Genomic DNA, 27,035 nt, shown 5'->3' with positions numbered 1-27,035 from the left:
AGCAGTTAGAGCGCTGGCCTGCAGACCGTAAAGTTCCGGGTTCGGTTCCTGCCAAGGGGCACGTACCTCGGTTGCAGTTTGTCCCCGGCCACAGTTAGGGACATATGAGTGGCAGCCAGTCGATGTGTCTCTCACACTGATGTTTCTCTCTCTCTCTTCCTCCCTCTCTCCCTCCCGCTCTATCTGAAGATAAGTGCAAAAATGTCCCTGGGTGAGGATTAAAAAAAAAAAAGGTGGAAAATAAGAACTTTTAAAAAACTAGCTTAAATGTATAGGGAAGGGATCAAAGAATAAAGGAAAGTACAACTGTTGAAATATTAAAACTGTATTGTCAGAGAGACAAATTCTTGAGCCTTTTCCTTGGGAAAGGCAATGTCTCTGAAATCAGGGCTGCTATAATCAACTTTTATTATACATATATACCTATATTTTGGTGTCGAGGATAAACTGAAAAAAAAAACACATAAAACTAGATTTCAGTTCAACTTAAGGTTCCATATTTCAATTCCATAGTCAAAATAAAAAATGCTTTATTCACCTGATCTCCGCAGACTCCAGAAGAGAGTCTTCCCTCACCTCCTGCAGTCGCTGCTGTAACAGAGTCAGATCTTCCTGGTAATTTTTTTCAGCATCCTGCAATTTCTTTTCAAAGTAAAGTCTCAACTGCTCCAGTTCAGACTCATGCTCAGTTTTCTCCCGTTGCTGCTGCTGCTCAAAATCTTGCTGTAGGTGTTCTAATTCTTCCATGTGAGCCGCTTGCACCAGGAGCTGCTCACGTAAGTCTTTAAATAGGATAAAATTACACAATCACCTTAAACAGAAACACTTAGGAAAAACTGGGAGATACTGAAGGTCCTGGAGCGTGGTTGAGGGGGCCAAATTCTAAAGGCCCCAATCCCAGAACCTGTGACTGCTTCTAATGCGACATGACACAGGAGGGCCTCCACAGGGAGATGATCAGCCGCCTCAGCGTTCTCAGGCTGGAGGGAGAAGCCAAAGAGACTGAACATGTGAGAACTACCCCATGTGCTGCTGGGCTCTGAAGATGGAGAGGCCATGGGGGAAGGAATACAGGCAGCCTCTGGTAGCTGACAGCGGTCAGCTGACAGCCAGCAACAACACAGGACCTGTCCTACAACCACAGGGACTGGATTCTGCCATACCCGAGTGAACCACGTTGAGGGATAGACCAGCAACTCAATTTCAGCTGTGGGAGATCCTGGGCAGAAAGCCCAGCCATGCCATCTGAGACCTCTGACCCACAAATCTTCAAGCTAATGACTATGTGTAGTTTTAGGCCAACAAGTCTGTGATACTTTGTTAATGGCAACAATAATGCAGAACAGAAGAGAACTTGTCACCATTGTTGTTTCGATACAGAGAAGGCTGCCAGCTGGTTGATAATAATAACCAACCTTCAAATAACATGACATAAATAATTCACTATCCCAGAGATTTCCAATCAGAGTTCCCTGTGAGGGTCCTTTACACGCAGGGGTAAAGATTTCCAACAAACATGCTAGAGTTGGAACACATGTGTGAAAGCATGCATGAAATCATGTATAGGTAAGTCCACCAGTGCCACCTGTGGCCTCCATCAGTGACACACAGACTCAAAGGAAAGACTGAGTGATGGGCTGACAAAGCGAAGCGTAGCAGAAACCTGAACTTATTCACCACCATGCAGCAGACAGGCTGTTTCTGATCCCTTCTCCTAACTCTGGTCTTTGGTCCCAATAATGCTCACCTAGTAAGGGCAATCACTAGGTTTACAAGACTGTCTGGAGATTAGCAGCAGAAAAGCACATGTCCATGTTCCCCCCTCTCCTCCCTCACCATGCCTCCTGACCTTCCCTGGTTGAAGGTGTCACCAGGGAGCAGAGGCTGCTTTGACACAGTCCTGTGAGGGGACCCAGGAGAGCTGCCCTCAGTAAATGTGGCCAGAGTTTTGGGACCTTGAGACTCAGAAGTCACCCCCCTACAACATCAAAGGTTGGGACAATGGGAGTCTACCCCAGGTGAGCTCATAGGATCCATATGGAAGGTACACCCGCGACTCCAGGTGCCAGCTGGGAACCGAGTTTCTAGAGTGCTCAGCAGCTTCTAGGCAGAAGCATGCACACTCAGCAGGTGCCTGACATCGACACAAGCAAACATGATCCCTCAGCTGTTAGTCAGCTTTCTTACCATGAAACCAAGGCTTCCCACCAACAAGCAAACTCCACTTCAAACCACATGCACCCATCTTCAGGAAGTACACAAATCACTCTTGGCGCTCTCTATAACTGCTACATCTTCATTTGGGGTTCCAACAATTAAAAACACACAGCTTCAGCTTTTGAGGCTCTGAATCCTCAACATGAAACTCCTCACCACTCAGCTCCTGTCTGTCGGTCCTCGTGGACTCAAGCTGGGACCACAGGCGCCTGACTTCCTCTTGTGACTGAGCCTTCAGCTCTTCGTAAGATGCTTGAAGGTTCTCCAACTAGAAAAGGAATGTAACAGTGAGACACTGACCGAGACCAAACCCTGCGACTGACTGGGAGAGCATGTGGAGTAAAAGCTCAAATCTCAAACATCCAGCCTAGAGAACACCAGCAACAGCGGCACCAGAGAAACTACCACTCGTCGTGTTTCAAGCTTTTGTTTCCTATCAGCACCTGGTATTTCTCACAGATCACCTGCTCAGGCCCTTGGCCCTGTTCCCTGCAGAGACCACTTCTTCTCACTGACCAAGGACAAAACCTTTTTCTGCTGTCCCTCTAAGTAGTCAGGGGAGGGTCAATGGAGCAGGCCCCTTGAGGTGGGAGCACTGGCTCCCTCCCAGGTTGCCAGTTGGCATTGTCTGCATGACTCAGTCTTTCAAAAAGTCCCCCAGTTGTTAACTTTAACATGTTCTGCCCCACAGGTCTTTCCTTCTCATCTACGGTCATAGACCTCCCTCATCCCTTGATGTGTTTGGGTTTTCTCTGCACTTCTTGGTCAACCTTCCTAGAAAGTGGTTTTCTTTAAGGGGTGAACAAAGCTAGCACACTGAACTCATGCTTCCTGCCAGACAACCTGAGAGAGAGAAAGAACGGACTGAGCTGAGAGGAGCTCCAACCCGCCTTCCCACACAAGGGCACAGGGTCAGTATGTCAGTCAGCCTGAGAGAGGGCAGCGATGGCCCTGAGGCCCCTATAGCCTTTTCTCATCCAGGGCACAGAACAGAAGGTGGCCTCCTATCATATCTTTCTCATCAGGGAAGTGATGTGTGCACCAGTCTGGCCCTAGCTCTGCCGGGCCATCACAGCCTCACTCTGGAGAAGGCACAGTTGGGAGTGGATGCAAGCACTGCAGAGGCCAGAGAGACAGGCTCCTCCTGGGCTCGACTCCTTCCCCTCCTCATCTGTAAGCCCACACACAGACCATGCCTGACTCCATATGGCTTACTTCCTTTTTAATTTCTTGAACCAGTGCTTAGGGTTCTTGGGTATGGTAACAAAAGCACTTCAGGTCTCAGTAGATCTGGTCACATCGCCCCCATCCTGATATGCAGTGTTTCATTGGAAAAAAGTTTTAAACACATAAGCAGCAAGAATGTTTCTGCTTAACTTTTCTTAGAAGATTCTTTATTGAATTATGGTCAGAGTATGTGGCCCTCCACCCCTATTACCTGGAGTCTGTAAACGTCTCGGGGGCACTTGTAAGAATACAAATTCTCTGTATCTAAGATTGAACATACCTGTTAAATCAATCTTACAGACTCTGTACACTCACTTCATCCACCAGCTCCAGCAAATACTGCACCTTAAATTACTACTTAAATTTTAGCAAGTAATAGAATGTGAAATGACCTCAACCTAAAACCTTCAAAATAATTAAAGTAAGTAGTTAAACGCCCACCTCCAGTTGTTTCTCTCTTTCCTTCTCGCTGAATCTCAGGTCCAGGTCCTCCGTGTGCCGGCAGCGCTCAGACTGCAGGTCTTCCTGGAGTTTCTTCACAGCAGCATCATGTTGAGCCTGCAGAGTCTGGAGGGACACTGAAGAGCACAGAGTGCTCAGTTTACAACAGCACAGTCTTATTCCTCAGCAGTACCATTAATCAGCAATCTCAGTAGTAATGACAGCACTAAGAGGGCCACTTCCCACTCAAGGCCCCCAGGTTCCTTTCTGGCCCATTCTTAGCATCCCTGCTCTCCTCAGGAGGAAGGGAGGGATACAGCTCAGCCAACCAGCAGATAGCCGCTCTGACAAATGAGTGTTGAAGTAATGGGCAACCCACATAAACAGTGAACAATTCCGCCCTGGCTGGTTTGGCTCAGTGGTTAGAGCGTCGGCCCGTGAACCAGAGTCCCGGGTTCGGTTCCCACTAGGGGCATGTATCTCGGTTGCAGTTTGTCCCCGGCGCCAGCTGGGGTCGTATGGGTGGCAACCAGTCGATGTGTCTCTCTCACATCAATGTTTCTCTCTCTTTCTTCCCCCCTCTCTCCCTCCTGCTCTATCTGAAGATAAATGCAAAAAAAAAAAGTGAACAATTCCAATATTACTGTTTTTGTAGCAATTTAATAACAAAACATACAAAAAGTATATCTGAAATTCAAGTTTCAGGAAGAGTTTAAGGAACTTGTGGTCAACAAGTGGAAAACCCATGGCTGACTCTATCCTATGGCAGCCCTGTACCTGTCAGACGGGGGTGTCACATGCACTGTTATCTGGCATTTGAACACAAGCCACAAATCTGGCAAGTCACAGGGTGTTTATTCCAGAATTACATAGAAAAATTTAGTCCCCCTTTCAGACCTGCTTATTTTAGATACTCACATTCTGCCTGATTTTTGGCTTGAAAAATCTGCTCCAGCTCAGCTTTCTGTTCTGCCAATTCTTTCTTAAATTGGCTTTGTAAACTCTCCAATTCTGACTGATGCTTTGTAGATAACTCTTTGCGCAGGCTTTCTAAGCATAAATCTCTCTCAGACTCCCAGTCTTGCTTCAGGGTCTAATTTAATTAAGGAAAAAGGAGAGCATGACCAATAGTTGATTATCTGTCGTAAAAAAATTTAAATCACACATCTGAAAACTGGTCAGCCATCCCCTGCCCAGACCAGACTGTCACCATAGGAAACCAACTTTGAATGTATAGGACCAGAAGTACCCACAAGGCAAATAGCAAATGAAAAGAAACAAGAATCTGTCTCTGAATACACAGCAAAGGAGCCCAGTCACTCTCAGAGATTCGTGCATCTGCCCCCACAAAGATGTGGGAGTTCTACAATGATGCCACTGACCTCTGTGGGAGAACCAGGCTATGTCCCAGGTGCCCTAAGGAACAAGTCGCCACTATCTAGCTCAAGGGGAGAGGGGGTATGGGCTGGAGCACAGGCCTCCCACCCAGGACAGCCACCTTCCACCAAGTGCCTAACCACAGCGACCAGACAGAAACGCCCACATGCCCCAACGTCACACATCTCCTAACATCGCCCATGTTCCCTGACATCACCCATTTCTTCTGCCATCACCAATGCCAAAGGCCCCTCCACAAATGGAACTTTCAGAAATGGACAGGTTACGAGAATCAGAAGTTCCAGTGAAAGACTTCTTCAGAAAAGTTAATTCTGTTATACCCTAAAACATAACTATTTCCCCAAAAAGGGGGTGTGGGATGGAAACAGCAGGACAATTACAGGCCATGCTGGTGTGGTCAACACTGTGAACAGAGCCAAGCATGATGCACACAAGGGTAGACACCCTTGCCCAGCTGCTTCGCCCCTGAGGCACAGTACTTCCCTGAGGTTCCCCACCACATCCCAGCACCCACACTGCCTGCATCTCAAATACTGCAGCTTGCACCTCCCTGCATGAGGACAGAGGTCTGTGTCCCAAGCAAAGCAAAGGCCAGAACACAGCAGCCACTAAGAAAACCAGACCTGGGATGACAGAGCCTCATGTTACAAAGTTGTTCTGACAAATTCAAATTGTAAAAGTAAAAGAACGCTTTACCTCTGAAGAAAACACAACACACTTCTACCAACACAGCCCACTAAAGCTCTAACTGGGTTTGGTTTGTATCAAGTTGAGGGAGGAGCAATTCTGTGGGGGTTCCATGAGGAGGGGCAAGCTGGGGGACAGGCAGAAAAGGAAAAATCCTGTACAGAATGGCATTTTCTAATCATATATACCTCTATTACCTGGACATTTCTCTCCATTTCTGACTGTAACTTCTCCTTCAGCTCAGCTGCAAGAAAAACATAAAAATATAGTCACATCACTGAGTCCCAGGCTTTTCCACTACCTGATCACCCAGGAGACAAGGGGCTCCCAGCTCTTGCTGGCTGCTCCACAGATACCCGCCAACATCAACAGGACAAGATGCATCTGTGAAGCAAGAGCATGATGATGTGTAGTTTAATTAACAAATTATATTCATGCCTAAACCAAGGACTGCAAGATTTCCAGCCAGCAGACAGTCTGAGACGAGTGGATAAGGCTGGTTCCGGACTGCAGTCACTGAAAGCCTTGAACCCACCTATTCCTTTGGTAACAGGACCTATCCACTCCACACCAGGCCAGATCCCAGGCTAGATGCAGGAAGATAGGTGAAGACATTCTAGGACCCCAAAACTCCCAACCCTGAGAGGGGGAAAAAACACAAGAAAAGAGGAACAGATGCTGGGGAGTAGAGGAGGAAGACTTGACTGGACCAGTGGGCACAGCCAAGGTAGCACTGAGATGTGGGAACACACCTGGAGATCAGGGTGCCAGGGAGAGATGGCAAGAGCCTCAGGAAAGGGCCAAGGTGGAGCTGGGGAGAGTGTGTGCCATATGTGCACAGTGAAGGTGCCTGAACAAGTCGAGAATGAAGGCAAAGGGCCAGGAGCCACCCTGAAGGCAGGTCCCACACTGTCCACAGGAGCCAGGCCACAGCAGAATCTCTCAAAGCAGAGGGCAGGCATGGGGCTCTCTACAGACCTGCTCTTGGATGCCGTAGAGAAGACTGCTTTGGGAGGGGCCTAAGGCAACGCATATTTTGTTTTTAAAACCTTGGTCAGTGTGGCTTAGTTGATTAAGCATCACCCTATGCACTGAGAAATCACCAGTTCAATTCCCAGTCAGGGCACATGCCCAGGTTGCTGGTTTGATCCCCGGAAGGGGTGGGTACAGAAAACAACTGGCCTGCCCTGGCCAGTTTGGTTCAGTGGTTGGAGCATCGGCCTGCGGTCCAGAGAGACCCGGGTTTGGTTCCCGCTAAGGGCATGTACCTCGGTTGCAGTTTGTTCCCAGCCCTGGTTGGGTCGTGCGGGTGGCAACCACTCGATGTGTCCCTTTCATGTCGATGTTTCTCTCTTTCTCTCTCTTACTCTTTCCCCCTCCCACTCTATCTGAACAAAAAAATGAAAAAATATCCGTGGGTGAGGATTTAAAAAAAAAAAAAAAGAAAACAACTGACTGATGTTTTTCTCTCACATCAATGTTTTTCTCTCTCTCTAAAAGCAATGAAAATATATTTATAAAAGAAAAAGAAAAAACAAAAGGAAGGAAAATCATTAAAAACAAACACACAGAGATGAATACATATATATACAAGTAAATGTGAATATATATACATACAAAAAAAGGGGTGGAAGTAAACCGATGTATTCATCTTTGCTTGAATCTAGAAGACTCATAGAGAATGCTACAAGAACCTGAGAAGAGACCTAGAAAGAGGATTTCTCAACATACCTGGAGGCAGCATGCATTTCCCCTCCCCCCCAAAAAAGAAAAACTCAGCAAAGGGCAGAAAAGCAGGTACTCACACCAGCAGAAAAAGTGGGATGACTGCTAGGGGGCATGGGCTTTCTTTAAAAGGTGATGAATGTTCTAACTGCAGACTGCGATAATGTCTGCACGACTCTGACACATTCAAACCCATTGACACGTATACTTTAAGTGAGTGAATTGTGTAGTATGAGAATTATTGCTCATTAAAACTATCATTTTAAAAATATGTTTGCAAAAAGTAGTGACTACTTTAATAAAAATGTACAAAAAACATTAAAACAAAAACATAAAAGTGTATTTTAGACATAAAAAGCTCAGTCTAGGCCAGAGAATCAGGAGATAAAGAGGCTCCTGGGCCACCCACCAAGAGCACCATAACCCCACTGGGCACAAAGGAGCCTGGGGAATAAAGGGTTCTGTGTCCAGGAGCATCTGGGTTCGTCTGGACAAAGCTTGGCCACAGACATAGTCCTGTCAATGATGCAAATGTAGAAACCTCCAGCACATAAGCAAATCACTTCCAAAGATATCATTTCAAAAGTTAACACAAGCATGTTAGAGAACTGGAAAGAGGCAAAGAGACAGAGAGCAGGGTAAGGACATGCAGAGCCGACAGAGCAGGATGCACTGCCACCAGCTGGGGAGTAAACAAAGACCCAGCAGTGGTCAAAGTCCGGTGCCTACACCTTGTAACACACCACATAGCTTCTGCATGGGCAAGGAGATCAGGGCATGAGCTCCTCACCTTGAAGGCGCCTCTGATGGGGCCACCTGCTTCCCCAAATACCAGAAATGGGATTTGTGATTCCCAGACAGTCACTAGAAGCCCATGCCAGCCCTCAGACACATACCTATCTCCCTGCTGCACCTCAGGGCTGCCTCCTCCCGCTCCCGTGCATGCTGCTCTCTAACAAGCTCCAGTTCCAATAGCTGGCGGTTCTGCAGAAGGGCCAGCTCCTGGGCGTGCCGGCCATTAAGCATATCCCGAAGTTCCATCAGTGCAGTCTCCTTCTCCCTCTGTAGGTTGGCCTGTGTCAGCTCCAGCTGCGCCGTGTGCATGTTGCTCAGACTCAAGCGCAGCGCCTCCAGCTCCAGGGGTGGCACTGGCTGCAATGAGAGAGGCGGTGCTGGGGTGGCACTGGGGAAGCAGCAGCCAGTTTAAGATGTGACCCTGACCCCAAAGTCCAGGGTACATATGTTCCCGGGATGGCCCTGACCAGAGCTTCTTGTCCCTTAATGCCCCCTCACTGCCACAGCACCACTGCGTGTAAGAAGTGTGATTGGCCACTGAGAGGGAAGTGCAGGCCATGCAGTGAGTGTCCCTGGCACCTGGCCAAAATTGCTGCCACCAGATGTCCACGTGTATTCCTCCACTATCAATGGCCCCACATGAGATGTGAAAACAAAACAAACCAGGAAAGCAAATACAGTAAGCCCAAAGCACACATCCATCCACTGTGACAAATCTCTATCTGCCACCCACACAGATCCCAAACCCACTGCACTGGGTCTTGGTATAGCGACAGCATCTGGGTCACCTAGGTCTGCAGCTGTACCTGCTGCATCTCTGCCGGCAGCCCCACCATTGCCCACTGCTCCCTGTCAGTCTTGTCTTCATGTTGGCTCATCAGTTCAGCAATTTCAGGTTTACATTCCTGTTCACATTCCTGAGAAGGAGAGCAAGAGACAGGACCCAGAGAATTCAGTCATGAAAAATAATGATGATATGCCAGAGAGAATGGAAAACACACATCCTTGTTAAAACAGTCCATTAGTGTTCGCAGTAGCACTATTCACAACAGCCAAAAGGTGGAGGCAACTCAGTGTCCACCTACTGGCAACCGAATAAACAAATGTGGTGCACCCACACAACGGGATTACCAGCCACAAAAAGTAGTGACATAGGACACACTACTAACACTGATGAACCATGAAACACATTCAGTGAAAGAAGCCAGACACACACTCAGGTCCATTTGGAGGAAACGTCCAGAACAGGCAATCCACAGATAGAAAGTAGACTGGTGGTTGCCAGGGGACAGGGCAGGGAGGAGTAGGAAGTGACGGATAATGGGGAAACTTTCCTTTCGAGGTAAATAAAATGTTCTAGAATTAGTTGTGATGGATACACAAGCTACTGAATGTAATAAGAGCCACTGAAATATATACTTAAAAATGGTGAATTTTATATTATGTGAATTACAATTCAATAGAAATAACTATAAAAGGGTATGCAACCTGTTTGAGTGGCTTAGTATAAAGCTGAACCCCAGAAATAGAGGCTACAGTACTGTTACTAGGTGAGAAGAGCCTTTGTGCCCCTCAGTCATTGTGGCAAAAACTGAGACACTAAGACTGATCACCAGCCCGCCCTCCCGATACACTCTCAGTACAAGACTGCCTCACAGGTCCATGCTGGAGACCAGATGCTCACAGCTGACAACGTGAAACAAGCAAAGCATTTGGCCCATCTGGTGTGGCTCAGTGGTTGAGCAATGACCCATGCACCAAGAGGTAAGTTACCAGTCAATTCCCAGTCAGGGCACATGTGAGATTTCAGACCTGATCCCCAATAGAGGCATGTAGGAGACAGCCGATCAATGTTTCTCTCATCAATATTTCTATCCCTCTCTCCTTCTCCCTTCCTCTCTCTCTCTAAAAATCAATAAAGAGCAAAAATCAAAAACAAAAAAAAACAGAACCTTGAAAATGAATACCTTTGTGAGGACCCCAGGCTGTTCTGAACTGTCACCATCCAGCCTCTGCTGCAGCTGCTCCGAATCCTTTGTCTTTGCTCCATCAGGGTTCTCTACCTAAGAGAGAAAGGGCCAGAGAAGAGCAGTTACAGCAACGTCCAGGGCCATAGCCTCAGGCCCTCCGGGCCCCTCCACCTGCCAGCCACACCGACTCTACCTCACCTGTTCAGAATCTGCACTCTCTTCCTAAACCATTCTCAAGCTCTAAACACTTTTTGTGCAACTCATTTACCTTATGCTGCTGCTGCCCCTCTCTTTAATTAATTCTGCTTCTTTTAAGTATTTCACTGTGTACCTAAATTACTAAATTTTAGTTTCTCAACAAATTCTACTCTTTCAGACCCATATACTTAATTTTAATTTCTAAGCTCTTAATTTTATATAAGTACCATTTTATCTTCAAGTTCTTTTTTTTTTATCCTCACCCGAGGACATTTTTCCATTTTTTGTTCAGATAGAGTGGGAGGAGAGAGAGAAACATCAACGTGAAAGGGACACATCGAGTGGCTGCCACCCACACGACTCAACCAGGGCCAGGGACAAATTGCAACTGAGGTACGTGCCCTTAGCGGAAACCAAACCCGGGACTCTCCGGACCGCAGGCCAACGCTCTAACCACTGAGCCAAACTGGCCAGGGCTCAAGTTCTTCCTTTTTTACATAAAATTTTCTCTTAATTTGTACAAATAATATCTTTAGTTTCTCACTGTAAATCATCTCAAACTTCAAAGTTTTCCAATAAATTTTCCACCAATAGTCTCCTGACCTATAAATTCACAATAATTTGGGGCTTTTAATCTTCTATGCAAACTGAGATGATGATAACTCTATTGACAAAGAATCTCCGTAGTCCCCCAAAAGGATCTGTGTTTGAAACATGGAGTCAAAGGCACTTCCACTCCTAAGTATCTCAGACCTTTGTGGCCATTAACCACAGCATCCCTTAACTCTGCATACAGGCCAGAGTCTGCAGGACACAATTATGGTTATTAAGTTTCAACAACTTGAGAGGAATAACATTTCACTGTATTTCTTCTCTGATAGGTCATCCAATTAACAATAAGAAAATTTACTTATTTTTTAAATAGAGTAAAACGTATTTTATCTTGCAATTACTACACCAGTCCATGAGACCCTCATGTGTACCTAAAATATAAGATGGATCTGAGCAATTGTGTTTTTCTGTATTGTGATGCTATTTCATCATCCTAAGAATTATTTTATCATACTCATCAGTCATTCCCAACTATGCTAACAAGAAAAATAATGAGAAAACAGAAGGATGAGGGAACTGCCTAGAAGGATGAGGCAACAGTGAAATGAATCACCATCCTTCAGTTTTCTTATTGAGTGAACAGACCATCTCTGTAGCCAGCTTTCAATACGAGAATTCATTAAGAACTATTCATTTTCCTCTCAAAATGGTTAAAGAGAAGAAAGCTGACGGCAAAAACCTTTCACAATCATTAGATGAATGAAAAGATATAGACAGAGGAGCACTCAAGGACAACCAATGACGGCAACTGATGGCAAAAATGAAATCTTAGATCACAAGTGTTCACAGGACAACACGGGATCAATTTCCTCAAAATCAGGACCAAGTGAACAATATCTCTAAGGACAGAGAAAACCTGTTAGTCTCACCCCACTGGTCATGCACAAGAAGGACTCCACATCACAACGTCTGCAGCAAGAGCCTCCAGCATCCCACTGTGTTAAAAGCACGTCAATATTCTTTCATTTTTTTATATTTGGGAGCCAAAATTTACTTAATACACAAAAATTTGTATCAAAATTTCCAATAAAGTTGTTTTAAATTATTGCTCAGTCACGTCTGTAAATTATTTGTAGAACTTAAATGAGAAAAAAGAGGGTACATGGACCCAGATGATAAATGGTGATGACTATTATTTTTGGTAATCTAGACAAAAATAAGGTGGGAAAGCTCTGGAATCACACTTCCCTGAACCTTCCTCAACACTAGTTAAATCTTCAGTTTAAGATTTGGTAAAGGTGATTTTCTTCCAAAATCCTTTTTTATCCTCACCCGAGGACATTTTTTGCATTTATCTTCAGATAGAGTAGAGGAAGAGAGGGGGGAAGAGAGAGAGAGAGAAACATCGATGTGAGAGAGACACATCGAATGGCTGCCACCCACACGACCCCAACCAGGGCCGGGGACAAATTGCAACCGAGGTACATGCCCTTAGCAGGAACCGAACCCGGGACTCTTTGGTCCGCAGGCCGGTACTCTAACAGCTGAGCCAAACCAGCCGGGGCTCTTCCAAAATTCTTCATGCAATTTTTAGATGACTCTTTTACAAGAAATGGCCTCTTTGTATTTTTGTCCCTGATGCATAACTGAAAGGTCAAATGCTGCGCTGCCATTTCTGAGTTGAGTAACAGAACTGAGATGCTTTATCACCATGCATTTCATGATGACTTCCAGATGACTGGATCCTGAACATATACCATAAAGTCACTACAACTCTATCTTCACTTACAACTTCCTGAAAAAACTCAGATTTGCCTGGCTGGTGTGGTTCAGTGGATTGAGCATCGTCCCATAGACTGAGAGATCCTGGTTTGATTCCCGGTCAGGGCACATGCCTGGGTTTCGGGCTCAATGCCTGGTAGGCAGCATGCAGGAGGCAGCCAATTGATGTTTCTCTTACACATCGAAGTTTCTATCTCTCTCTCCTTACCTGTCTCTCTCTAAAAAAAACAATTAAAAAAACATATTAAAGCCCTGTCCGGTTTGGCTCAGCGGTTGGAGCGTCGGCCTGCGGTACAGAGAGACCCGGGTTCGGTTCCCACTAGGGGCACGTACCTCGGTTGCAGTTTGTCCCCGGCCCTGGCTGGTCGTGCGGGTGGCAGCCACTCGATGTGTCCCTTCACGTCGATGTTTCTCTCTTTCTCTCTTCCTCTCTCTCCCTCCCGCTCTATCTAAACAAAAAAGGAAAAAAAAATAAAATAAAATAACATATTAAAAAAAAAACTCAGCCCTGGCCAGTTTGGCTCAGCGGTTAGAGCGTCAGCCTGCGGTCCGGAGAGACCCGGGTTCGGTTCCCGCTAAGGGCACGTACCTCGGTTGCAGTTTGTCCCCGGCCCTGGTTGGTCGTGCGGGTGGCAGCCACTCGATGTGTCCCTTCATGTCGATGTTTCTCTCTCTCTCTCTCTTCCTCTCTCTCCCTCCCCCTCTATCTGTACAAAAAATGGAAAAATGTCCTCGGGTGAGGATAAAAAAAAAAAAAAAAAAACTCAGATCCTCCAGTTGCTTACAAACATGCCTTATTTATATATTCTTAGAATTTAACATATGCTTCTGTTTTCTGCACAGGTGAACAATTTACTCTCTTTACACTAAGACTTTAGAATCCTTAACTGAAAAGGCACATCAAAATTATGATATATGGCCATGGCTGGTTTGGCTCAGCAGTTAAAGCACCAGCCCACGGACTGAAGAGTCATGGGTTCGATTCTCCATCAAGGGCATGTAGCTCGGCTACAGGTTCAATCCCCAGCACCGGTCGGGATCATGCAGGAGGCAGCCAATTGATGCCTGTCTGTCTGTCTGTCTCTCTCTCTCTCTCCCATCCTCCCTCCCTCCCATTCTATCTGAAAAAAATCAATGGAAAAATATCCCCGGGTAGGGATTTAAAAATTTTTATGATATATGAACTTTTACAAGCTAATTTTTGCTACAGGATTTTCATGTAGTTGTTATGTCATATTTTCAAGCTGCCTACTATCTCTCATTTTTTAGTCTTTGTGCTCTACAAAAGAGCTCACATAGTAACTTAAATTGCTATTTCGCCCAGATTAATATGTTTCATTACATAACAAACCCACCCATACAGCCCTGAACCACCAGTAAGGGCAGCCTCAGCAGTAGGCTCCATAACCAAGTACCAATGGGACATTTTCCACTTCAGAGACTGTTTTCCCTGGGGTGTTTTCCAGTTATTTTCCTACTTCTAAAAAGAATTCAAAACTTTACATGTATACAAAAGCACTCCAATTAGATTAGTAAGGAATAAACTTATACTAGAAATCACCTATATAGAAATTACCTATATTTACCTAACAGTTAATGAGCATTAAAGTAGCAAGTGTATCAAATATAATATACTTTTGAAACCAAAATAACAATTTATTGTATGATAGAATTATATTTCACACACATTTATATTATCTTATGCTATCCAATACGCTCATTAAACTCCTATAAAAGGTAAACCTCTCAAAATTCCCAGACATGGCCCTGGCCGGTTTTGCTCAGCGGTTAGAGCATCGGCCTGAGGTCGAGAGAGACCCGGGTTTGGTTCCCGCTAAGGGCATGTACTTCAGTTGCAGTTTGTCCCCAGCCCTGGTTGGGTTGTGCGGGAGGCAGCCACTCTATGTATCCCTTTCACATTGATGTGTGTCTCTCTCTCTCTCTCTCTCTCTCTCTCTCTCCCTCCCCCCCCTCCTTCCCTCCCTCCCTCCCTCCCTCCCACTCTATCTGAACAAGAAATGGAAAAATGTCCTCGGGTGAGGATAAAAAAAAAAAAAAAAGATGCAAAATTCCAGATGGGTAGGTAGTATATCACCAACTTTACATACTGATAGTCATTCCATTTTTTTCAATAAGGCAAGCTACACATCAAGATTTTGAGTCAAATTCTGCCCTCAACTATCAGCTTTCCAACTCTTTCTAGCAAACACCTAAACCTGCACCTGCCTTATTGAACACAGTAAGGGATACTCACAATTCAAGGCCCCTTATTTATAAGGCACACAGGAAGAAGCCCAAAGGAGAGCCCACTTATGGTCAATTAGGAGGCCCCAGGGAAGCCACACCGGGTGGCACCCTCAGCACTCTCCAACCCAAGTCCAACCACCTGCTACACCTGCCCCCTGCAGCTCTCAGGGCCTCAAGCAGCAGGAGGTGGTGCCTCCCTCCAGCAAGACCATATTTCCATACCTTCACCTCCTTCCCTCCTCTTCCCACATTCAGAAAAAAGGGAAAGAACACAGAATGACAAGTAGGTGGAGTTGAGAGTAGGTGAAGGAGTATTATGGTTTAAGTGTCCAAAGAAACACCTGTTAGAGGGGTTGATGCATACAACCACACCCAATGAACTCATACCTATAAAACTTCCATCACCAAAGCAAGCACCAATACTGACAGTGTGTTCAAACAGTCAATTCAAAATTTCTCAACATCATACAGAGATAAAACATTTATTAGGAGTAAAATCACAAATATATACTCTCCTTTTGTGAACTGAATTCAAACCTGCTTTTCCCTACTTCTGAGAGGTAAAAACAGACGAATTTTCGTAAATTACGCTAACAATAACTAGAAGATAAACAAATTATAAAAACACATGCCAAGTAAATTTACCTGAGTCGCTGCTGCTCCTTCAGGGGTGTCACTACACGATGTGGTTTTGCAAATGTCCCCTCCTCCCAGGAATCCACTGTTCTCACTGGTTACCGGACTCTCCTCCTGGACAGGCGCATCGACAGTCGAGCCCTTCCTCTTCGCCGTCTTTTTCTTCGAATGCGCACAGTCACCTTTTGTTTTTCTCTGTCGGAAGTGAGCAAGCTGTGCAAAAATGTAGAAAAGTAATAAAGGCAAAGGTAGGTGAGAAAAATGTAACAGAACCACAAAGTCAGCAGGCTTGTGGGGAACATGAGGCTCTAGGGCTGACTCAGTCCACTTGGCCACACCTGACCAGATTCACATCAACCAACAGATCCCTGTCCCCCACACACTGCCTTCATTAATACCTATGATGCCAGGCTCTAAGCTCAGAATTATATCCAAAGGACTTAGATTGAAGACTATTAATTATGCCTGTATACAGACAAAAGAAAGCAAGACAGCCGAGTGACAGAACAGCTTTTCTAGCCACTGGAAATTTACAGAAAAACAGTATTTTAAAAGTGCATCTATTTAAAAAATCGATAGCTTAATCAAATCATGTTTAAGTTCTAAAATCATATAAAAGCTAAATTTCTCCCTTTCCCCCCCCCCCATTTTCTCCCAATCAAGAAAATAATATAGTCTAGCCAAAACTTCCTAGCCATAGATTCTGAGACAAGGTACAGAAATAGCAAAAAATTAATTAAGCCAGGTCAATCTAACATCCTCTTTTATGGAATCAGATGTTCTAGTTTTCATGACACAGCTTACCAAAGCACCAGGGACTCCACAGAATGTCACCCATCATAAGGCACAACCCAGCTCATTCCATCCCTCAAATCTGGGGGTTTCAGACTCTGCTCACACTCCCTCTCCCACTAACACCTTACTCAAAAGTTATGAGATCTAACATCAGCTTTCCACAGAGGGGACACCTATTCCTTTCAATGACAGCTGTGGTCATAAAAGCAAATACATTTAACAAATGTTTGTGCACAATTCCATGGACACAGGAAATTACACAAGCCATTCACATCAAAAATGACAGACAGAACCTTCAAAACTAGCCTCGTTTATTTAATTTTATTTTAATTCATTTGTTTTAAGCCATCTAAGTTTCTATCCTGCATCATAGTCCTCATTTCTGGCCTGTGGTTGCCCAACAGGAGGCATATTGTTTCTTCTCGAGATGAGGTTAATCACCACCCTCAATGCTCCTTCAAGCACATTTACTCACGTTTACAAAACCATGGTAAGCTCAGAAACAGTGTTAAACAGGCTCACTTTCATCTCCCGTGTGTGCCGGGCATAAGCAAAGGGCGCAAAAAACAGGCTACAGCCTTCCTATTCAAAACCCAGTCAGAAGTTTCACCTTCACAGGAAGCTTGAATTAGGCCACTCTGTCCTCTGCCTGTCATCTTACCATTAGACATGCTGTCCCTGTCACTGCCTCACACCAATCACTGTGTTCTGGTTTCTTTTAATGCAGTAGCCCTGCAGTTTCCTCAAGGGAAGGAACTAGCACTGAATACCTCCTACTAGCTAATCTGCATGAAATCCCCACGGTTTGGCCACGTTTCACCTCAAACACAGCAATTTCATGTGACTCTTTTTACTACTAGCTGGCACTGTACAGGCCCTCATTCTTTCATTCCTGACAGAGCAGGTCACTCCCCACAGCAAGAATGGGGTGGGGCAGTAGTCACAGCCAACATGTCCATGCCTGCTCCCTTCTGCCACTAGAGCCCAGGTCTCTTGGCATGTGGTGTAATCCCCACAATATGTCCCCAAATCAGTGAGTACCAGAAGGCGTTCTGTGAAAACCTCGGCAGAAGAGAGGTGATAAAAGCAAGCCTGGAGAATCAACTCCAAGACTACTGAGTTCACTAGGGCATCATCCACAACCTTCAGATACAGCACTCCTCCCAGGAGTCTCTGCCAGGGGTGTCTATAGCTTCCCTAGGAAGCCAGCATTGGGGGCTGACTCTAGGCAACTCCACCACCCTCACCTGCTCAAGACCATCCACCTGGCTCCCAAATAGCAAGGATTAAAGAGCAGAAGCTCCTAGACCCCAATAATATGAAGCAGTAGGTCAGCAAGAGGTAGTATTCCGCAATGTAAACAAGTCTCCTGGAACACCACTCGGAGGCCCTTTTACATTAATACTTCAGAATTTCAGGTAAAATGAAAAACTGCGCGTAGTTTTAAATGGATAAAAGCAGCCTTGAGCCCTAGAGAGCGCGCCCGTGTCTCCCAGGACTGAAGGAAGTCACAAGTCCTAGAAGTCCTCCAGGAAGCCTGAGCTGTGACGAGGCGGAGCCGCAGCAGGTGCTGGTGTGCACAGGTGCGCAGGGGTGCCACGAGCTGGCTATCCGAGAATGAGGATGCACGATGTGGTGAGAGCGCCCTTCCCTTCACTATCCACCTGCCCTTCACTTTCTATTGGGATCCGGATGTGGGTGGTCGGTCAGGGACGCGGCGCGTTCCTAAGCTACTGCTGTCCGTTAGGGCGCTTCGGAGCCTGGCCAAGGCTTGACCGCAAATCGAAGGCCGCCAAGCCGGCCTCCCGGGAAACGCGGAAGGGCGGTGTCCCAGCAGAGACCCCTACCCCGCCTGCCAGTACCGCCCCTCCAGTAACTACTACAGCCGCCACACCCCCGTTCCATGCGCCGGAGCAACCCCTCAAGTCTAGGCGCGCCCCGCCCCTGCCCTCCCAGCGAGACGCCGCACGTCCTCTGTCGCTGATTGGCTGCGACCGCGGCAGGGGCGGGTTCGGGCAGAGAGCGGCGGATTCAAGATGGCGGCAGCCAGGAGGTAGCTTCTAGCCGAGTCCCATGGAAAGGGCAAGAGTGTGGCAGCGTCCACCTGACCGGCTCCGCTCCTGGCAGGCGCTGGGGGAGAGCCCGGAGCCCGCCCTTAGGAGTCCACACCGGGGAAGCGGGAGGGGTCCGCGCTACCGTTTACCTTCGCCCTTCCGGCCTCCACCTTTCTGCGCCGCTGCTCTTGCTCATCTTCTTCCATCTCCCTCCAGGCCTCCTCGCGGGACGCCCGGGAGGTGACGGACCGACGCGGCGCCGCCTTCGCTCTATTTACACTCCCTCCCCTTTGCCCGGGCTCGCCCTCCCCTGCGACAACTGTCACGCAGACGTGAGCCCGCCCCTAGCTTGGCCGGCTCCGCCACCAATCGGAAGGTCACGTTCCTGCCCTCGCGCACGCGCTCTCCGAATGGCGCGGCCTGCGTCGGGCTCCGCCCCTGCCGCTTGCCGGCCACCAATTGGCGCGGTGACGCTCCAATCAGCGGAGGGTACTGGCCTCGGCACAGGCTGTGGTTGGTCGATCTTAAAGGCCGCGACACTTCTGGTCTGCGCAGGCCCTAGGGCTGCAGTCCAGCTCTGGAACACGGACTCTCAAGATTCACATTTCGTGGAATCCAGAGTAGGCCCCGTGGACGCCAAGACCTCTGGACCAAGTCTTGCTGTCAGTTTGTTTTGTTTTTTTCTATTTTTCTTTATTTTCTTTTTGCATTATTTTATTTTTTATCTTTATTGTTGAATGTATTACAGATGTTCCTTATTTTCCCCCATTAACCCCCAACTCCCACCCCCCCTCCCGCCTTTTCCCACACTGTTTTCTGTGTCCATTGGTTATGCATATAAATTCTTTGGTTTATTTCTTCCCACCTCCCAACCCCCTTCTCTTTGAGGTTTCTCAGTCTAGCAACCAATTTGTTCTTCTTAATCCCTTCACCTTTTTCACCCATTCTCCCAAACCCCCTTCCAACTGGCAACCAACAAAATGTTCTCTGTATCTATGAGAATGTGTCTGTTCTACCTGTTCATTTTGTTTGTAGATTCCATTACCGATAGATATGTGTTCATTGCCATTTTGTTTGTTCATATATTTTATCTTTTTCTTCAAAAAGACCCTTCAACATTTCATATAATAACGGTTTGGTGGTGATTAACTCCTTTAACTTTTTCTTGTCTGGGAAACTCTTTATATGGCCATCGATTCTAAATGACAGCTTTGCAGGATAGAGTAATCTTGGTTGTAGGTTGTTGCTTTTCATCACTCTGAATATTTCTTGCCACTCCCTTGTGGCCTGCAAAGTTTCTTTTGAGAAATCAGCTGACAGTCTTATGGGAACTCCCTTGTAGATAACTGCTTTTAAGATTCTCTTTGTCTTGAACCTTTTGCATTTTTGATGATGATGTGTCTTGGTGTGGGCCTCTTGGAGTTCATCTTGTTTGGGACTCTCTCTGCTTCCTGGACTTGTATGTCTGTCTCCTTCACCAAGTTAGGAAACTTTTGTGCCATTATTGTTCAAACAGGTTTTCGATTTCTTGTTCTCTCTCTTCTCCTTCTGGCACCCCCAAGATGTGAATGTTGGCACGCTTGAAGTTGTCCCAGAGGCTCCTTACACTATCCTCATTTTTTTTGGATTCTTTTTTTCATTTTGCTGTTCTGATTGGGTGTTTTTTGCTTCCTTATATTCCATATTGATGGTTTGCTTCTTGGCTTTACCTACTCTACTATTGAATCTGTGTAAATTATTCTTTATTCCAGTTAATGCCTCCTTCATTTCTGACTGTGCATCCTTCATTTCTGACTGGTCTTTTTTTATGCTCTTGAGGCCCTCACTAAGTTCACTGAGGTTCTCACTGAGTTCATTGAGCATCCTTCAAAGCAGTATTTTGAACTCAGCATCTGTTAGGTTGCTTATCTCCATTTCGCTTAGTTCTTTTCTTGGGGTTTTGTTCTGTTCTTTCATTTGAGACCTGTTTCTTTGTCTCCTCATTTGGGCTGCCTCCCTGTGTTTGCTTCTATGTATTACTTAACGAGAGGTATGGGGCTAGCTGAGACCAGATGCTGCTTGTTTGAAAGACTTTAAGAAAACCTGAATCAGGATCCAAGACAGGCCAATCCTACAGTTAACCACCTGGCAATAGCTTGGGTGGGCCTGAAAGTTGGGTGAGGCGGTGCCTCAGGGAATCACCAGGGCGGGACAACCAGTGTGAGCCAGGTTGCTGGAGTCCCAGATGTGGTGGCTATCTGCTGCCCCAAGGAAGGGCTCACCAAAGGAACAAAGGCCTCTGACAGCACATTTGTCCCGGAGAAAGCCCCCTCTACAGCTCTCGCTCCAGTGCCAAACAGCTCATTTCTTCCCTGTATGTTTCTGGTGCCCCTCGAGCTGCCTCTCCTCCAAGCTTAGAGGGAGTGAATCCAATAAATCCATGCGCGGGCCCTTTAAGAGGAGTTGCCTGGGGCTCCAGCTACCTCAGCTTCCCTGAGCCTCAGTTCCCACTGGCTTTTCCAGCCAGAACTTATGGGGACTTCTCTTCATGGCACTGGAACCCTGAGCGGGGTGCCTGCTGTGGGACAGGGACCCCTCAGTCCTCAGGGAGGACCTTCCCAGCCAAGGTATTCTGATTTTTATCCGCCACACGTGGGTGTGGGACAGCCCTTACGCCTCCGCCCCTCCTACCAGTCTCGGTGTGGCTGCTTCTTTAATTCCGTAGTTGTAGGACTTCCATTCAGCTTGATTTCAGGCGGTTTTGAATGATGGTGGTTCTGTATTTTAGTTGTAACTTGGATGTGGTTGTGGGAGGACGCTATAGCGCGTTAACCTACGCTGCCATCTTGACCAGAAGTCCTGTTGCTGTCAATTTTAACCCCAGATTAGTTATTTAGTTGTTAGACGTGGACCCCTGGAGAGTTGAGACCTACCCCAAAGGAGCCGGGCACTTGCAGAGCCCACCCCACCTTTCTCTTCAAGGAAAGGCTTCCAGCGACCCGCTTTTCATCTCCACCCGCATCTACTCCGCGAGTGAGAAGTCCTAGAGCTGGGTCCCTTTGCCTGGAAAACTGACTGGCTTTAGGGCTGCAGTGGGCATCTCACATCTCACCCCCGCTGTCCCAGATCCCCTAACCGTGGTCCCTCAGGGCTGAGCCCTGGTCACAGCCCTTTGCCGCTGGGATGCTGTCTTTGTTCAGTTCACAGTCCACAGCCAGCAAAATCACTTTGATCCTTTCCTACAAGTTTCTTCCCCTACTGTGTGACTTCACTTCCACCTCCTTGCTTGCGGGCGCATGAACTGAGGGAGCCCAAGTACCAGGGCAGCCAGTTACGAATTCAATGGCGTCTCAGTCAGGACCTCCAACCACAGAGCCCAGAATTGCAGGGACAGGAAGCCACTGAGACTGGTGCCACTCCTGGACCCACCCATGTATTCTTCCTACTGGAGAGACAGTGCTAGATTTAGGTCTCTGAGTTAATGCGTCTACCCCTAGCTTGCAGCCTCTGATTTGACCAGAGGGTCCTACAGTCATGGGTCCACTTCATCATCTCTGCCATAAAGCGGTCCTCTGGATCAAAGAATGTTAGGAGGGACCCAGTGCTGGTGGGGAGTTCTGGAGGGCGGAGCACGCTGAGGCCCTGCAAGCAGGAAAGGAAAACCCATACCTGTAATGGGCATCTGTTAGGACAGTCTCTGGAACCCCAGGATGGAAGGGACTTCATAAGCTGACTTGCCAGGTGGCCTCTGGTCTTGAGAAAAATTTGTTGAGGATTTGCTTTTAAACGATACAGTAATTGTACCCAGTTCTAGATCACTAGAAGGTAAGCACTGATTCAGCGAAAAGCAAAATCAGTCTTCTCAAGTGGAAAAGAATTAAGGCTTTGAAATATTTGGGTAAATCATTCTGTTGGTGGTGGTGGGAATGGCACCAGGTATTGGACCGGTGGGATCAGACCAGACCAGGGTTCAGCAGCCCCGGTACTTGAGTTCTGACTAGGAAAGAATTCAGAGCCAAGACTCAAACTATAAGAGAACATTTATTTCAGAAAACCACAGAGGTAGAAGAAATGGGCTTAGGAAACAAGGCAAAGGAAGGGCCTTGGAGCTTCGCAGTGAAGAAGGTAAAGGTGATGTGCCTGGGGGATGAAAAGAGGGAAGGGAAAGGCACCTGCATGCTCCTGGGAGGGAGAGTTCACTGGGTTCTCTGTTTTAAAGATGGAGATTTTAGGGAAGGTCCCAGGGGAAGATGTCAAAATATTCAGCAACTTTCCAGATGTGCCCTTTCAGGGTTGGAGTCTCCATTGATTGATTGGCTGGCCCCAGAGCAGGGGGTCATTATTCAATGCAGCTGGTCCTGAGGTCAGCCTTGGCATCACTGTGTGGTTTTGATGTTTTTCTGAGCCTGGAACTGAAATACAACTGAGGCCTAGAAATCGCTAGGGAGGAAAGGTCAGGGGGTCCAAACCCCATGACCAGTGATGTGCTAGGGGAGGAAAGGTCATCCTGGGGATAAGGTCCTACCCTATGATTGTCGGTTGCTAGGCTTTCCATCCTGGCGACCTGTACCTGGCCCATCATCCTTGCTCTGCTCATGTCTGTCTAACTGCCTACCACAATTCCATGTATATTGCAAATGGTTATTAAAAAGGAATGTGCTGGCCTTAGCCGGTTTGGTTCAGCAGTTAGAGCATCGGGCAACAGACCAAAGAATCGCGTATTCCATTCCGGTCAAGGGCATACCTAGGTTTAGGTTCGTCCCAGCCTTGGTCAGGGTTGTGTGGGAGGCAGCCAGTCAATGTGTCTCTCTCTCTTCCTCTCTCTCTCTCCTGTTTTTCTCTCTCTCCCTCCCCCTCCCTCAGGTGAGGATTTAAAAAAAAAAAAGGAATGCGTGTGGCTTGGTTGGGTATAGTTTTGTGCACTGGAAGGTTTCTGGTTCAATTCCTGGTCGGGGGGTATGCAGGAGGCCACCTATCAATATTCTGCTCTCATATGGTTGTTCCTCTCTCTCCTCTCCCAATCTCTCTAAAAAAAAAAATCAATAAAATAAAAAATTATATTTGGTATGTGCCCCTAGCAGGAACCGAACCCAGGACTCTCTGGTCCGCAGGCCGTCACTCCAACCGTTGAGCCAAACCGGCCAGGGCTAAAATAAAAATTTTTAAAGAAATGTATTATACTCACCTGTTCAATTTTTCTAAGAACCTAAAACTGCTGTGGACAAAAAAAGGAGCCACATACTAAATCTGACAAGCCCAGATGAGGCCTGTATGGTGGCATTACAAACTCAGAGACCCAAGTAACAACCTAGGATGGTCTGAAATTAAAGCTTTCTAACTAAAAGCAGTTCAAGGTGGGTAGTCATGTTTTAGGGCAGTACTTTTTTTCCTAACAAAGGTCAATTTTCACTATCTTTTTGCTGCTAAAATAACATATCTGATAACATACTTTTAAAATATCAAAATAAATTATTTCTCCCACCCTCCAACCCCTTAGAGCACAACCACAGCACCAGAGCAGAGACCACAAACCCCCTCATGGTTGTGTTAATTGTTAATTATTACCTATCCTATACCCGCCTATGTAAAAGAATGTGTCTGTTTTATTTTTTATCCAATCCAAAATACCCCTCCCCCCTTATCAGCTTTGCTTTCTTCTGCCTCCCTACTCTGCCATCAATGGATTTCATGTAACCCCTTTACATCTTCACCTTTGATTCTGATGTATAAAGTAAGTGGTAACACTGCCATTTTCCAGAGCATTGTCCCAACCCACTGAGGTTGTGTTTCTGGCAATTGTCAGTTTGGTTCAAATAAATTCATAAAAATTCTTTCAGGTTTGCCCGGAAGGTGTGGCTCAGTGGTTGAGCATCGATCCGTGCATTAAGAGGTCACTGTTTTGATTTCTAGTCGAGGCTCATGCCCAGGTTGTGGGCTCAATCCCCAGTGTGGGGTATGTGGAAGGCGGCCAATCAATGTTCTCTCTCATCGATGTTTCTATCTCTCTCTCTCTCTCTCTCTCTCTCTCTCTCTAAAAATAATAAAGAAAAATTATTTAAAAAAAAAATTATTCCAGGTCTGAACGTTTCTTATGTAGAGACACTGCTCTAAAAAGAAAAAACCAAAGTATTAAATGTTATTTTTTTTAAAAGAAGAATATGCCTGACTGGTGTGGCTCAGTGGATTGAGTGTCGTCCCATGGACTGAGAAGACCTGGTTCAATTCCTGGTCAGGACACTTGCCCAGGTTGCGGGCCCAATCCCCAGTGAGGGACGTGCAGGAGGTGGCCAATCAATGTTTCTCTCTCTCATCGATATTTCTATTTCTCTCTCTAAAAAAGTCAATAAAAATATTTAAACATTTTTAAAAAAGAAGAAGAAGAAGAAAAAGAGGGCCCTGGCCAGTTTGGCTCAGTGGTTGGAGCGTCGGCCTGCGGTCCAGAGAGACCTGGGTTTGGTTACCGCTAAGGGCACGTACCTCGGTTGTGGTTTGTTCCCGGCCCTGGTTGGTCATGCGGGTGGCAGCCACTCGATGTGTTCCTTTCACCTTGATGTTTCCCTCTCTCTCTCTTCCTCTCTCTCCCTCCCACTCTGCCTGAACAAAAAATGGAAAAATGTCCTCAGGTGAGGACAAAAAATAAAAGAAGAGGAATATAACTTTGGTTACTAATTCATGGTCTGGACGGGAATCTGAAGTCTCATGAAATTATTGTTTGCCCAGATAAGAAAACAATGCAAGGTTTTTTTGGTATGTGCCCCTAGCGGGAACCGAACTGGGACTCTGGTCCGCAGGCCAGGGCTCCAACCGCTGAGCAAAACTGGCCAGGGCACAATGCCAAGGTTTTTATTCCTAGCCCAGGATTTAGATTAACAATCAAATGCTGGTAGTGTAATCAAGCTCATTGGAAGCTCATAACCTGTGATTAATTGACAATTCAAAGCATCTGGCTTGCACCTCTTGTTATTCTAGCGTAACTAAACCTGGCTGAGTGTTTCTAACACAGCAGAGCAGCAGAGCTACTCACTAAGTGGTGATCTTGCTTACCTAAATGGGCTTAACATTCTCGTCTTATTTCACTTTTTCTAATCACTATCAGTAACATCGCATTTGCTATTAAAGGGAAAATGAAAACAAAGCCCAAGGTTAGAGTCTCAATACAACACATATTTCAGTTGCAGGATTAGGACACCACAGAGTCCAAGCAGATGACGCAGACAGGGTGAGAGTCACCATCTCCCCGAGAGACACGGGAGACCACTGAACGGCTGTGCCTTGATTTCCCTCTGTGAAAATTGTAAACACCACTGAAAGTCACTCTATTACAGATCTGAGCCATTGTAGAGCTGGGTAGGATGACAATACTTCAAGTGGCCTACAACTAGAGAGGTGACATAAAACACAAGATTGGGGTGAATGACCCTGTGCAGGGAATGTTACAGCAAACATACCATGGTGTCTGGGTTTCCTTCTGTCTCATTCACCCATTCCTGTACCTTTACTTGAAAGGGGTATGTTCCCTGTTTGTTCTCTTCTCTGAGCTGGACTAACAGTACTAATGCACTTCCATTAGTGGGCTGTAGTGACACCTAGCTGACACAGCTCATCTTTCAACCTCAGTTAAGAATGTGTAATTCTAAGCAACCACGACTTACACAAATATTCTTCAGGAAACCCTAGAAACTCAACTGCCAGAAGGCATTCATGCTGTTGTGTGGGACCACAGCCCTTTGTGTAGTGAGTCAAGTTTCCAGTCTTAGCACACAGAAATGAGCAGCTTGAGTAAATATGCAGTGGTGGACTCATAAAACCAGGGGCCAGGCAGGCAACGCTGGCAGACCACATGATAAAATTTTCTAAGAGCAGTCAGAGACCCAGATCTATGCCTGAATCTCTCAAACTTCATGTGTTGCAATACACTTGAAACTCCATGGGAGCCCATGTGCAGTTTGCCCACACTGGTTTGGGCAGTGGTTGGTGGTTTTCAAATTGTGTTCCTCAGAATTCCAGGATCATGTCCATGGCCATTCTAAAAAGATTCTGTAACTGCTGGATACTTACCCTGAAGGAGGGGAACATTACCCACCACTCCTTAAATGTGGGCTATGCATAGTGACTTCCTCCCACAGAGGACAGTGTGGGAAGGGAGAGAAAAAAGTAATGTGGAATAGAGAAACCTGACTGACGGGACATCCACCAGGTGATCAAGGTCAACACCAACAGTGACAGATCATGTTGATGGCAGGCACCCTGGATAGGAGGTGATGAAAAGGGGGCTGCACCTCTGTGGTATTCCTCCCAACAAGCCATAACCCCAGTCCAATCAGGAGAAGAA

At 46.5% G+C, this 27,035-nt stretch overlaps 1 protein-coding gene across 3 annotated transcripts in view; it reads right to left on the bottom strand.

Moving 5' to 3' along the window:
* The window catches only part of LOC118617119 (disco-interacting protein 2 homolog A), a 275,837-nt gene extending 256,849 nt beyond the window's left edge, over window positions 1-18,988 (bottom strand). For all 3 annotated transcript variants that reach the window (XM_036242743.1, XM_036242746.1, XM_036242747.1), the window contains exons 1-10: window positions 18,874-18,988; window positions 15,885-16,088; window positions 10,458-10,553; window positions 9,297-9,407; window positions 8,592-8,847; window positions 6,168-6,214; window positions 4,804-4,978; window positions 3,886-4,022; window positions 2,374-2,485; window positions 539-782 (exon numbers count right to left, since the gene is read on the bottom strand). In XM_036242743.1, the coding sequence (XP_036098636.1) occupies window positions 539-782; window positions 2,374-2,485; window positions 3,886-4,022; window positions 4,804-4,978; window positions 6,168-6,214; window positions 8,592-8,847; window positions 9,297-9,407; window positions 10,458-10,553; window positions 15,885-16,088; window positions 18,874-18,930 (1,439 nt within the window). In that variant the 5' untranslated portion in view covers window positions 18,931-18,988. The remainder of the gene's footprint in view (window positions 1-538; window positions 783-2,373; window positions 2,486-3,885; window positions 4,023-4,803; window positions 4,979-6,167; window positions 6,215-8,591; window positions 8,848-9,296; window positions 9,408-10,457; window positions 10,554-15,884; window positions 16,089-18,873) is intronic.
* Window positions 18,989-27,035: the final 8,047 nt, after the last annotated feature.

This window comes from Molossus molossus, unplaced genomic scaffold, assembly GCF_014108415.1.
Source record: "Molossus molossus isolate mMolMol1 unplaced genomic scaffold, mMolMol1.p scaffold_m16_p_5, whole genome shotgun sequence".
Classification (NCBI taxonomy): Eukaryota; Metazoa; Chordata; class Mammalia; order Chiroptera; family Molossidae; genus Molossus; species Molossus molossus.
The sequence above is the reverse complement of the archived record's forward strand: the minus strand, read 5'-3'. Positions and strand labels throughout refer to the sequence as shown.